The following is a 13845-nucleotide window of genomic DNA, read 5'->3' on the forward strand; positions in this document are numbered from 1 at the left end:
AGTGAACCAGTGGATGATTCTGTCTCTCTGACTCTCCCACTCTTTGTAACTCTTTCAAATGAGTAAAATAAATCTTAGAAAGAGCTGTATGAATATTCTTCTGGTAGTACATGACAAGCATTTATCAGACTAGAAAGTTCTCACTGTTGTGTTCTCTGTAAATGACACATTTATTTTTTTTTTAAAGATTTATTCATTTTATTACAGCCAGATATACAGAGAGGAGGAGAGACAGAGAGGAAGATCTTCCCTCCGATGATTCACTCCCCAAGTGAGCCGCAACGGGCCGGTGCACACCGATCCGATGCCGGGAACCTGGAACCTCTTCCGGGTCTCCCACGTGGGTGCAGTGTCCCAATGCATTGGGCCGTCCTCAACTGCTTTCCCAGGCCACAAGCAGGGAGCTGGATGGGAAGTGGAGCTGCCGGGATTAGAACCGGCGCCCATATGGGATCCCGGGGCTTTCAAGGTGAGGACTTTAGCTGCTAGGCCACGCCGCCGGGCCCAAATGACACATTTATTGGAGGCAGGGATTATGTGGTAGGAATCTACTATTTCTGCCATTTTGGGGGGTCCATCCTCCCTTTCGGTAACAACATTCCAGTCCCTATCCCCAATATCCCAATTGCAGAAAAACCTCACCTTTTCTACTGTCAAATTCATGAGAATCAAATGATGCTATGCCACAGTTCAGAGCTGAGCAAGGGACCAGACCCCAGGCAGAAAGTTGTAACTCCTTCTCATGTCTACGAAGAAGGATTCAGGGACATCCTGCCTGTCCTACTGAGAATTAGTTGTGAGATTTCTGTGGGGACTCCTAGGAATGAGGAACTGTTGATGCTAGGATTACTACTCTTGGCTGCTTGCAAGCTGTGACTTAGTCACTTCTACCTGGGGAGAATCCACAAGAAATAAGAACAGCTTGGAGAAAGGCAGGACCACAGTAGAGCGATGCAACATTATTCATCCAAGCCAGGGCTGGCGATCCCTATTTTAGGATTCTTATCCCAGTACCCTGGTGTGTTAGATTTCCTGAAAGGTTTCATTTTATTAGTGTGACCAATAGCAAGCAAGTGCAGGTAACCTGTACAAGGCTTAAGATCAGGGCTTTCAAGGTGAAAAAATCAAAGTCTCATTCTTGATTCTGTTTTTTTCTACTGTAAAACTTATACAAACTTCCTGTGAAGGTAATAATGGTACCACTTCCCAGGAGGACTCAAGGAAATCTATAGAAAGGGAACAGCAGGGGTGAAGCAGGGTGAAGAAAAACAAAATGTTTGCATCTTTTTTTTTTTTTAAAATAAACATTTTATTTAAAAATATATGCTTTATTTATTTATTTATTTATTTTAAAAAGAACACATGCCAACTTTGGTGTTTTAGCCATTGCTTCTTTTCTCTTCCTCATAATCCACATTTCTTTCTGATTCCATAGAGTTGAGCAAGGAGACCAAGGTGAAAACACCACCACACTAGGCCCACAGAGAATGCGTGCTTGGTCTTATTGTTCTTTACAAAGTGTCTCTTTGTGTTTCACAGAGGGAGGATTTTAAACACCCAGCAGCGATCCATTGCCCTCCTTCCACATTGCAGGGCCATTGGAAAGGAATTCTGGGGAGCAGTGTGGGCTCCGTTCCTTTGGAAAACACTCAAATGGCCTCTAGGATCTCCTCTCCTTCCCCCATCCTCCCTTTTTCCACAAGCACTCAGGAGCTGCTAAAGCACTGTCAGGAAATGCATGCTACCAGTGTCCACAATGGAGGCAGGTGGTTAGAATGAGCACAGGAGTCATTCAGGGGTTGGCTTGTCTTCATCTACAGAGAACATCATCAAGTTCTAGAATCAGAAAGGAACTTGCCAATGAGTCCCGTGATGGTTTCCTTGGAAATGACAAGAAAATCCATTTCAGTTCTCTCCCAATAGCAGATTCAACCCAGCCAGGGCTTCTCTGAAAATGTGGAGTCTACACTCAAACCCAGGTCCTTGATACAAGTGACCAGCTCTCAGCACCCCGGGACTGTCATGTTCCAAACCTGGACACAGGATGTGGGATGTGTGTCTGTGAACATAACCTATCTCATGAAGAGTATCAGCACTTTCGCCATGTGAGCTACCCTACAGACTGATATCGGGTTGTTAAGAAAACAAAGACCTCAGACTCTTTCCACCCCAAGTTTTTGGTAGCTGATCCCATACTGTGGGCCAGCATTTGTGAATTAGCACAGGCCAGATTGCCTTCACAATCCTTGTGATTTTTTTTTCTCCTAAGGGATAGGGGGTCCCCAGAGACACCCCGTTCTCCCTCAGCCTACAGAACTTGCCATGATGACTGAGGACAGGGCAGGATAAACATTGCCTTGCTCTACACTTTCCCCATTTTCAAGGGACTTCCGTGTCTCTCCATCAACACAAACCCTACAACTTGCAATTGACAGCAGACAAGGTCCAAAGAGACATAAATCTTAGTGCAAGAGATGGCTTGGGGCTAGAAAGGGTCTTTCAAAAATTTCTCACACAAACAACTAAGACCCTTTAAGGTATGTTTAAAACTGGGTGATTCCCAGTGTTCTTGCTTATGGAGACTATAACTCTTCAGTCACTCAAAAATCTAAGCAGTTATTGCTGAATCCATTCAGTATGAGATATCTGAAGATCTGTGTGCTGTGCATATGGTGGGCTTAACAGCATTATCCACTGGATGAGTGAATCTGCTTTGGGAGTTTCCAGTCAGACCCACATAGATTTCTGCAAGAGCTGGTGGCATTTACAGTAAGTCCTTTACGAAAAGGATCGTATCAAATGCTTGGGGTATGTTTTACTGATTTCTTTTTCTTTTTTTCCTAACTAGAAACATGTCTGAAAGAAAAGAGGCTACCAGCTCACAGACTTGTCTATTCAGGTGAGGGCCGTATGAATTCCCTCATTTACTGGTGCAATCATTAGATTGAGAATGGTATCTTTAAAAATGTATGATTCTTCACAAAGCTGTCATTCTTTTTTCCTAATGTGACATTTAGTTAAACTAGAGGCCCTTTCCCCCTTCCTTCCTTTCCATTTCCCTTTCTTTCTTCTCTTCCTCCGTCTTTCCTTCTGTCCCTCTTCCCTCCTTCTTCTATTCTTCCATTTCTTTATTTCTCGCGCTTCCTTATAATAGAACACGTCATCTTAACAACGTCCTTTGAAGCAGGTACTCTAACGATGAGCACAGGATGACTGAAAGTGCTTGTGCAGATGAATTTTTCTAACTCTGCTGAGTAAGTCTGGATTTCCTGGGGCGTAGCAATATTGGGATGACTACAAATGTCTGCATCGCACGGGGAGCTCAAGAGGGTCTTAAGAGAACATTAAGAAACTTGAATGTTACCATCTTCATCCATCTCCACACCATGGTTAGTCACACTTGTCCAAAAAAAGGACAAAATTGAGTTTAGAAGAACGTAACACAGATGTCTCCAATAGGAAATGGATTATGTGATCCACTAGAAGAAATCAAATTCAATCTTCTCTCAATTATCTACAGATCCCCCTCCTCCACATGGCCTGGCATTATAGCAGCTAAGCTATGAAGAGTTGGGGAGAATGTGGGATGTGGAAACTGTGAGAGAAGGCTGAGCCCAGTTATTCTGGAATCAATTCTTTGAACTGTCCTGGGTAATGTGCTCTGAAAATCTCAACAAAATGACACAGTCTAGCCCAGTACAGAGGTCTCCCAACCAGGTCTAATTCTCAGATAGAAATATTCAAAGGAGAAAGCAGTCAATACTCAGCCCAGTGCCTCAGAGGATTAGTTCTGAAGCATGTATCAGGAGGCAAGTTTGTTTTCCAAAAGAAGGAAGGGGAGGTGGTGGTGGGGGTGGGAGGATAACACACACAGAGCAAAACACGGCACCTGAAAAGTTCACTGGCCAGCAAGCTTTGTCAAGACCAAATAACACATGAACATCTGCACAATAAGCCCACATGTGGAATGTGTTGAGAAGGTTTTCTCTCACTGCAGTTTCACCTGCAAAGACAATGCCTATACTTTTCACTCTAGGTTTCTCGTTTTTGTTATTGTTCTGATAATTGACATAAAAGCAAAACAGGAGATTGACCATGTGGATCAGGCGCAACGCAGACCAAGGAATGTAAAATGACGCTCACGTTCTTTTTGTGCTCTTCAAACAAGGGGTGGATTACCATTTCCAGCTACAAAATGTGAAGCCTTTCTGCCTTTTTACATCCATCCTCACTGCCAAGATGAGTTTGTTCACGGTAAGCAAGTGGCTGTGAGTCATCAGGCTGCAGCCATGAATCATACACAGAGAGGCAACGTGTGGTCTGGTAGATTAACCAGGAAGTCGTAGTGAGAAAGGCTAGGTAGCATTCACAGCACATTAAGGGTTAAAGGCTTTTGGTACAGAACTCTGAAACACTGCTTTGCAAGATATACGCACACACATCCATCCTCACACCCTTTACACATGTGTGTGCCTACACATCTATAACACACATGCATATATCTATACACGTGTGTGTGTTGCCCTCCCATCAAGTTCTGACAGCTTTCAGAGTAGCATTCACCAAAAACACTCCGTGTTCACACATTTTTACAAGTTAACAATGGAATGACTTCTAGATCTTTGGCTTATCCAGGCGAGAACTTCTAAAATCACAACATTTTTTGATTATTTTCTCTATAAGTGCACAGTGAACAACTTTTTTTTTTACAAAGGAAAACAGTGCCTCGGTGATTTAAATTAAAACAACAACAACAACACAACAACAGCAACAGCTACTTTCTACAGCATGTAACACTATCACATGGTGAGTGGGAGCCACAGTGAGTCCTATGGAGACTCTCTTGAAAGTTGAGTTTCTTTCTCCCAGCTAAAGCATGAGAGATGATAAGGAATGCATATTAGTTCATGTCTTCTTTCCTTCCATTGCTTTGCCACGGGCAGTTGTACTTTCTTTCAGAACCCCAGACCTGAAATACTCTCTTCTGTAAGTAAATGTTACCCATATTCACCTTCGCAATGTAAGATTTCCAATTTCCCTAGAGGAACACAAATCTATGATTACCGGTATATCAGATGGCAATAGAATGAGCTTGGTGACTTGATGGGCCAAGTCATCCATTTCTAAAGAAACTCTTTCAACTTCCTCTGGAAGCAAAACTCTGTGTAGAATGAGTTCTGTGGGAGAATCTGGATTATTTTTTTTTTTTTTTTTAGCTTAAAAACCTGTTTTGTTAGGAGTAAGGCTCATTAAAGTTGAAAACTCATACTCTCCCAATGGGACAGAAAAGGAAGGGCTGAAAGAGAGGAGCCAGACATGATGAGCAGTTTGTAAAACAAAGTAATAGAAAAAGAATAGAAGGGAAATCAATGAAGGTGGATCCTTCTCTCCAACACAAAACAGAAAGTTGAACCTCCATAATGGACAGTCCTGATAGAACAACCCTTGGAGTTTACTCCTGGGTTGTACAAAGCCACGTGTCGCTCTAGGTTTGTCTCAGTCACGCCTGTGGAGGCTTCCTGCTCATGTGGGCATCTCTGGTCTTCGGATCAAAAGCCAAGTGTGTAGAGAACCTGAGGAGTCTCCTTCCAGGCAGGTGTAATTTCATGCTTTCAAGTTCTCACCTGATAAACAACACCGATCCGCACAGAGAAGATGGGATTGAGCACCCGGGTTGTTGGTTGAAAGACAGGGAAGTTTTGTGTGGGGTTCTCCAGACCAAATGCAGACGAGTGGTCCTAAGTCACCAAGAAGAGTCCCGAGTACAGGATGGGAGCCACTCCGGGGGGGCAGCTGTGGGTGGGGGGCACGGAGTCAACTTGTACTTTCCTGGGAAGGGATGGATTAGGTCCTCCTATTCTTTCTCAAGAATTCCCTCACTAAAGTTGAACCTGGTCTCTCTTCTGAAAGGCAGATAAGGGAGACTGGAGACACTGCCTCCCTTGTGGGCATGTCCTTTCCTGTACTCCCAAGAGACTGTGTTTTCTGTCCACAGTCTGTCTAGGAAATTAACGAGAAGAGCTTACAGTATGAGCTTGTGCCCCAACAATGCCTGAGAAAAGTTACAGGTTAGAAAAAAATATATTGGTTTTGAAAAGGCAAGTGAGAAGATTTTTGTTGTTGTTGTTGACATCCTCAAACTGCGAAAACTTATTTTTGAATTCATTGTTAATATCACTAGCAGTTATTGAATGTTGGTAAACATGACATTATTTATATATACATTTAAAAAATGGCTCCTGCTAGTTTCTGTTGCTTGTCACAGAAGTTTCCATTTTGCTTCTTTTTAATTCCCTTCTTTTTCTCCTTGTTCGGGGACGGAGGGAGGGCAATTTGGCAATTTCTGGGAGTGTGCTTTTCCTAAGCTTGGCCATACCAGGCCTTCTACCACTGCTGTAAGTGAAGGTCCATAGGGGAATTCAAATTGAGATCTGTGACATCCAGGAAGTCAATATTAAAGATGCTGGGCCCACTCGTGGCCAAGGAGCTGAAACCTGGTGTGGAACTGGGCGGAGTCAGATCCAGCCACTCCATGGTTTCCCAAGGAGATTCAGTGAAGCTTAACTGCAGCCCATTACTGTCCACGGAAGAAGGTGAAAATTGTGTCTGCATCGGGGAGAGTGGGCCTGGCAAGATCTCGTGGGCGTTGAAGAGGTCTTCTGTTGCCTTCCCAGAGAAGCCGTCCACAATGCCATCAAAAGGAGCCTCCTCACCCCCGAGCTTCAGAAGGGCCACGTCGCTCATCTTTCCCAAGGGACTCTGGGAACTGAGTAAGACTTCGAGGTGCTCATCGCTGTCAGCGGCATAGTGTTCAAAGGCCAGCTGGCCTCCTGAGGACGTCTGATCGAAGGAGGCTGAGGGCTTGGGGAGGACTGCAGTTGGGCTCTGGGTGGGCCCAGGCATCTTGGGGACTTTCTGAAGGCATGAATGGTCCTCCCTGGCATCAGCGGGCATTTCTGTTGGTGAAACATAAGATGCACTGTGAAGTCACGCCCCACACAAGGAGTCCTTGGAGTGGGGGAGGTACACTTTGACACAGAGATGGACACGTTCCCTGGTCACTGCTCCTCACCCACCCCATTCCCTCAGCTGCTCCCCTCGCCTCTCATCCATCTCCCTCTGCTCTCTTCCAAAGACACTTCATTCTGGGATTTCTGCTCTGTGATGGTCGAACTCTTCTTTGCCAACTGCTTCACTGTCTCCCAGTGATGCAGCATCTCCCTCATTGGTAGCCCTTTCATTTCAGAGACAGAAAATGAGTGGTTGGGTGCCAGCCTGCTGTTACGCTCCCTTCTATTTTATCTTTAAAGATTTATTTTTATTTGAAAGCCAAATCTGCAGGAGAGACACAGAGAGAGATCCTGCACATGCTGGTTCAATCCCCAAATGGCTTTATTGGTCAGAGCTGAGTTGAAGATTCAATCTGAAGCAAGGAGCCAGGAGCTTCCTCTAGGTCTCTAACATGGGTGTAGGGGCTGGATCAGAAGCAGAGCAGCTGAGACTTGAACCAGCACTCTGGCAATGGAATTCCAGCATAGCAAATGATGGCTTAATTCAATGTACAATTATTCTGGCCCCTAAACCTATCTTCACATTTCATGTTTCATGTATATTTTTGCAGTCCTTGAACCCATCTTTTTTCTTTCCTTATCATTACAACAGAACAAATGCTTGCTCATTTCCTTGCTATTCATCTCCCTGACCAGACCATAAAGGTGGGGACATTGGTGCAGCATTGTGCCTGGCCAAGTCTCATGCTGCCTCCTTTTCTCAAAGTTTATATATTGTTGCCGTATTTTTACTTTGTCCAGAAAAAGGTTGTATTATTCCTCAAAGCCCTAGAGCATTGCACAATACTTAGTATATCTCTTGCTTTTACTTCTGTTTAATGTTTAATTAATATTTGACAGGTTAGATATGATTCTAACAACACAATGACATTTCTCTCCTCCATCCCTTCCACTCTGTCTCCTTTGCCCCCCCCTTTTTTTTAACTTTTGATAATATACTCTATATTTATGCCACGGTAAAAGGTTTACTACTTCACTGAATAAGAAGTTTAGCAAGTAAAAATGTACAAGACAAGGTTTTTACAAAACCATATTTTGTTTGATATTGATACAAACAGGCATTTACTTCTTTTTGTTTGTTTTCTTATTTGCTTCTCGCATATATAAGGGAGAAGATGCAGTATCTCTTTCTGAATATGGCTTGTTTCACTCAATATCTTGTCCCCCAGCTGAGTCCAGTTTGCTGCAAATGGTATAATTTCATTTTTACAGCTGAATAATATTCCTTTGTGTGTGTGTGTGATTATATTTTCTTTATCCATTCATCTGATGATGGTTACCTTATTTGAACACAAATTTTGGCTTTCATGTACACTGCTGTTTGAAACATGGTGGTGCAAGTAACTTTTTGATTCATTGTGTCCAAATCTTTCGAGTATATATATGTGTGTGTGTGTGTGTGTGTGTATAATATATATATATACAGTAGTGGAATGGCTGGATCCCATGGCAACTATTTTCCATAGTGGCTGTACCAATTTACATTCCCACCAACAGCATTTGGAAACTCTCCTTTTCCACATCCTTGCCGGTATTTTCCACTCTCTGTGTTTTGAATTTTAGGATCTTGACAGGGCTAAATGGGCACTGAGGTTTGCATTTCTCTGATGGTTAGTGATGTTGAACCTTTTTTGGTGCATTTGGTGACTATCTGTATTTCTCCTTTCTAGAACTGTTGAGGTCTTTTGTCCTTTTCTCAACCTAGAATTCAGATCTTTTTTTATGAATTCAGATCTTTTTTTTAATCTCAGGTCATCTTATTCATTTATGGTTTTTTTAAACATAGCTCATGATTTTCTTTTAAATAAACACATGAACGGATTACAAGGCAAAAATGACATGCTGCTTGTTTTGTATTGATAGTTTGCATAACATTTAAACACAAATGGGCCATCAGTGCAAGATGACTAATTGACCTTGCTTTTGAGTAGGGAGCACACCAATTTCACTATCTGCTTTGCTACTTTTCTTCTAATTTGGAAGATAGGAACATTGTGACTAACCATTGAAAAAAAAAGTATAATAACGAGAAAAAATTTAGAGAAACAGTGTATTGAGTTGAACTTGACAACTGAAAGACTGGTGAAAAATATTTCTAGAATGATTCACATGTTTTTTTCTGCCTGCTACAAAAGTGCACAGGAAACTCAGAGAAAATGGCTGTTTACCTGTTGGCCTGTCTACTTGTCACACACCTGGTGCACATGACTCTCAATGTGCCCCTGACCCTGGCTGGCATATCTGTCCAAAAGGCACAGGTGCACAGGATTTTGCTGCACAGGATCCAGGCAAGTCTTACCTCCACTTTCAATGAGGACATCCAGGAGCTCATCCATCTGTTGACTCCGAGTCATTTGCTGTGGTAAGCCAACCAAAGGAGAACAAAGAAGTTAGAAGATGACTACTTCGACACCTGCTGAGGCAGCACCACAAGTTTTTAAATGGGCTTGGTTAAAAGTTATTTTGTTTAAGTTGTGGCATATTATGCATACTATAAAATTTACTAGAGTCACCATTTTCAAGTATACAGTTTGGTGGCATGAAGTATATTTACATTATTGTGCAACTTTCATCACTATCCAATTTCAGGACTCCTGATCTTATAAGACAAGCAGTTTATACCCACTAAGCCATAACAGCCTAGTCCAACAGCATTCTACTTTCTTTATGAATCTGACTGCTGTAGGGACCACATCCGAGCGAAATGGCACAGTATTGTTTTGTTGTGACTGTTACATTTATCTAAATGCTATGGTAGCATCTTCCAAAATGTCCTTCCTTTTCTATCCTGAATAATATAGTCCATTATAAAGATATGCAACCTTTTGTTTATCCAGTCACCTGCTAATAGATATTTGGATATTTTTCACTTTTTGACCCCAGTGAATTGTGCTGCTCCGGAACATAACTATACTGATGAAACATTAGGAATCACTTGTGAGATAAATTTTGATGAGTTTGATCAGTCAACTACTGAATGAAATCATCCCTACAACAAACAAAGGAAAACAAAGGCAGAATGTTCACCAGCACAGAGAACCTAAGCTGAGGTTCAGGGTCCCCTTTGAAGTGACTTGGATCTACCTCTTGTTTGGCGGCCATGGAGGGTTGACCAAGAACTTGACCCCTGTCTTCCTGGGTCCTCATTGCAGCAACTTCAGGGACTTGGAGACACTTGTAGGATTTACCCTCTTTCTCTGAGGTTCATCCAAGTTGTTGAGGAACCTCCTCTTTTGGGAAGTCCTTTTTGCCTGAGCTTTTTTTCAGGGAGGTAGGGGGTGGGGATTAAAGGAGTGGATGCTTCTTTTGAACACAGGCATTAATAATCGATACAGATGAGAACACTGCTCAAAGAATGAGTCACAGAGCAGCCTTGAAGCACTCACAGGATCTAGCAGGACATGTAAATGAGCCCAACAGAGAGGACTGCCCAGAGGTGGAGTGCAGAACAGAGCCAGGGCTCAAGGTAGCAGCCAGGATCTTGCTTCAGGCAATTGTTGCCTGGCAGAAAGAAGGCTTGCAAGTTTCCAGATCCCCTGAGTTTTTAGAAATGAGAACGCCACTTTGTAGGACATCTCTTGATCTTCAAAACTCTCTCTCAAATGAAACACGGCTACAGATTGATGTTGGTCTGTGTGATGCCAGTAAATGGCCACAAACATTGATGTTTTTTATGCACTAGCACATCTGAGGTATTCACAGATGCCTTATCCAAGCTCAAATCTTTTGAAATATAAGCTCCATTTTTTTTCTTGCTTTTTCAAGCTTTGCAAACACAAACGAAAGTCGAGGATACAATGACTCTCACTGAGTTCATTACCCACCTTCAACTGTTCTCAATATTTGCCATTGAATTTTAAATTAGGGAGAACTATTGAAAATTCACTGATAATCATTTGCCTGCATTTAAGTACCTTTTGTGTACCTGAACAATAAAGTAAGTGCTAGCTTATTTAGAATGCCTACAAAGTGGGTACGGTTCCTATTTTATAGGATAGATAGAGCTCGAGTGAGGGAAGGAGGGATGGAGAAAAAGGGAGAAGAGGTGGAGGGATGGAAGAAGGAAGGGAGAGAGGGAGAGAGGGAGAGCAAGAAAGAGTGAGAATGAGAGCGTGAGAGAGAAGTAGAAAATCTTCCATCACTGGTTCATTCCTCCACACGCTCAACAGCTGCTGGAGCTGAGCCAGTTCAAAACCAAGAGCTCAAAACTCTGGGCCTTCCCTGTGGGTGGCAGGGAAGCCAGGAGCTTGAGCCATCATCACTGCTCACCAGGGCACAATTTAGCAAGAGGCCTGAGTTGGGATTTGAGCCAGGACTTAAACCCAAGGCAGTCAGCCATGAGACGCAGGTGTCTTAACCATTGTGCTAAATGCGTACCTCTGAACTTATCTCCTAATTCCATTTTTCAATGAACTTTTTGAAGTAACCTCATAAAAAATAATGTCAGTTTAATCCGTACATTCTTCCACAAATCATAAATCTCATGGTTACCTGCTTGACCGCATCTTCATAGGATGGAGGCTGCGTAATCTCTGAAACCGCTGTACTTGACTTAGAAAAAGTTGGGGATGTAATTGGAAACTTTGGCCCCGCCTTATCAGAAGAGTGTAAACCAGCCATCTGCATGTGGGCAAAATTCGGAGAAAGGCATACAATCAGTGGGTCAGAAATGATTGATGGCTTTTGTTCTAGAAACTATGGGCTATATTTTGGAAACACCGATCTAATTCCAAATTAAAAAAAAAAGATCATGGATTAAAAAATAACTCCAAGATGTTAACAGCAGTACACAAACTCCGAATATATTCACAGCAGGCATGTTATAATGGGAACCTCACAGATTTAGTTCCTCCCCCCTGCCATAACATATACTTTTTGCAAACAAGGTGAGCACAGGAAATTAGTCTCCTTTAAGGCCAGGAAGTTGACCCACCCAGGAATCTCCAGAGTTATTTATCTCCTGGTCATTTTGTTTCAAAGCAGGTGTATGTGTGAGTTGCAGCGTTGCTGGGTTTTGTCTGTCTACTGAGAGTGTGTTCTGTAGAGTATGGCCCCATCCATGCCAGGATCTCCGCCTCTTCTGTGACTTGCAGCAGGTGGCACTGCTGTGACTATCTTGCATTTGTCTCCTTCCTGCCACAGCTTCACTCTTTCTTGGAGCTTTCCAAGGAGGAGGGACTTCTGGAACCTTCACATTCCCCTCACTGCTCCCACTGATTGGTCTCCATCCTCACTTCCTTGTCAAAGAAGTGTGACCCTGTTTTTCTGCCCTTCTCCAGCCCTTTTCATGGAATCCTAGGCTTCCCTCTTTCTCCAACATTTTTGCCCCTGTGCTCCCCTCCCAGGCTCCAGCAACAGAAAGCTTGCCTTCTTGTCCACATTGGTTGGCAAACAAACCACGGCAATTGTAAACATCATGAATTCTGGGTAGACATGTGCGAATGACTCCCTGGGATACATCCATTTCAATGCACCTTGAGTGGAATTCTGTCTGCCTCTGAATCTCATTGCTCACATTGGAGGACAATGGCCATAGCAGACAGAAGAGGGCAAATGAATCGCAGATTTAAACCTGGCTCCTGGTGCCTACCTTTTGCTGAACTCCTGGACTTTTGGGACCCCCAGCACCATGACTGCTGTCTGCCTGGGCTCCTGGAAAAGGGGAGTGAAGGCTGGAAGACTGTGGAGAGAAGCTCGCAGGATGGCCATCATGTGCCCCAGAGTTCTGCGCAAAGAAAGTGGTTAATTGAATATTTTATTCACTACATCACAGCACTGACACCTTCTCTTTCCCTTTTCACGATACACTTCCCAGACAGTCCACCTCCTTCACCAAACCTCCCTGGACTTCTCTAGCTCTTTATAATCAGCATGCCCCCAACTCCCACCACCACCTACTTTGTACAGCATTGGTGTCGTAAGCTCAAGAGTTGTGTTATCCCATCTTAGTTTTTATTTTGTGTTCATCCAACTGCTAATATCTTCAAAAAGTCTTTGTAAATCACAAATCGCTATGTAAATGCTGGTTCTTTTTGACAGCACTAACATCATCAAATTGAAAGTCACAGCCCAGATCTCTGGTTCAAGACTTATTTTTTTTTATCTTTGTTGCCCAGGACACCGTGCACCGAGTATCTGTCGTGAACAATGACGATCTCTCCAATGATTTCAACTCTTCCCAGATTGCCATCAGAGGAGTGGGCGTCACTCAATGTGGCGTTCTGCATGGCTGCTAAGATTCATTCTCATGACCTCCAGTGCAGCGCATGCTCCTCAGGTAGAGAGAGTCGACATGAGAAGGGAATACACTTCGCTTTAAGTAAGTTCTGGGTTCCTGTGATCCTGGGCAACTAAGCCTCCTCTTCCTCACCGGCAAACAGAGTGCACAGGGTCGTCGTGACAGTTGCACAGACACTCCTATTCATGCCTTTTGCTGCTTGGAAATTGGCAGGATTTTTTTTTTTTTTTAAAGGTAATGTAGATTTCAGAAGGTCTGTCATCATTTCAGTCTCGTTTAAAAAGCTTTTGGAAAAATGGAATTAGCAGTTTGCTTTTATGCGGCCTGGCATAGTGGCTCAACAAGCTAATCCTTTGCCTGCAGTGCTGGCTTTCCATATGAGCACTGGTTCTAGTTTCAGTTACTGCAGTTCTGATCCAGCTCCCTGCTTATGGCCTGGGAAAGCAGCAGAGGATGGTCCAAGTCCTTGGAACTCTGCTTCCATGTGGGAGACCCTGAATTAGCACCTGGTTCCTGGCTTCAGATTGGCTCCGCTCT

At 43.3% G+C, this 13845-nt stretch overlaps 1 protein-coding gene across 4 annotated transcripts in view; it reads right to left on the bottom strand.

The window, feature by feature from the left end:
- Positions 1–4492: 4492 nt before the first annotated feature.
- Positions 4493–13845, bottom strand: part of MYOCD (myocardin) — a 94627-nt gene continuing 85274 nt past the window's right edge. For 3 of the 4 annotated variants that reach the window (XM_004594731.2, XM_058675992.1, XM_058675993.1), the window contains 4 exons: positions 12661–12795; positions 11562–11690; positions 9370–9427; positions 4493–6956 (listed from right to left, as the gene is read on the bottom strand). In XM_004594731.2, the coding sequence (XP_004594788.2) occupies positions 6385–6956; positions 9370–9427; positions 11562–11690; positions 12661–12795 (894 nt within the window). In that variant the 3' untranslated portion in view covers positions 4493–6384. The remainder of the gene's footprint in view (positions 6957–9369; positions 9428–11561; positions 11691–12660; positions 12796–13845) is intronic. The other variant, XM_058675991.1, reaches the window with a different exon arrangement.

This window comes from Ochotona princeps, chromosome 17, assembly GCF_030435755.1.
Source record: "Ochotona princeps isolate mOchPri1 chromosome 17, mOchPri1.hap1, whole genome shotgun sequence".
NCBI classification, from domain to species: domain Eukaryota; kingdom Metazoa; phylum Chordata; class Mammalia; order Lagomorpha; family Ochotonidae; genus Ochotona; species Ochotona princeps.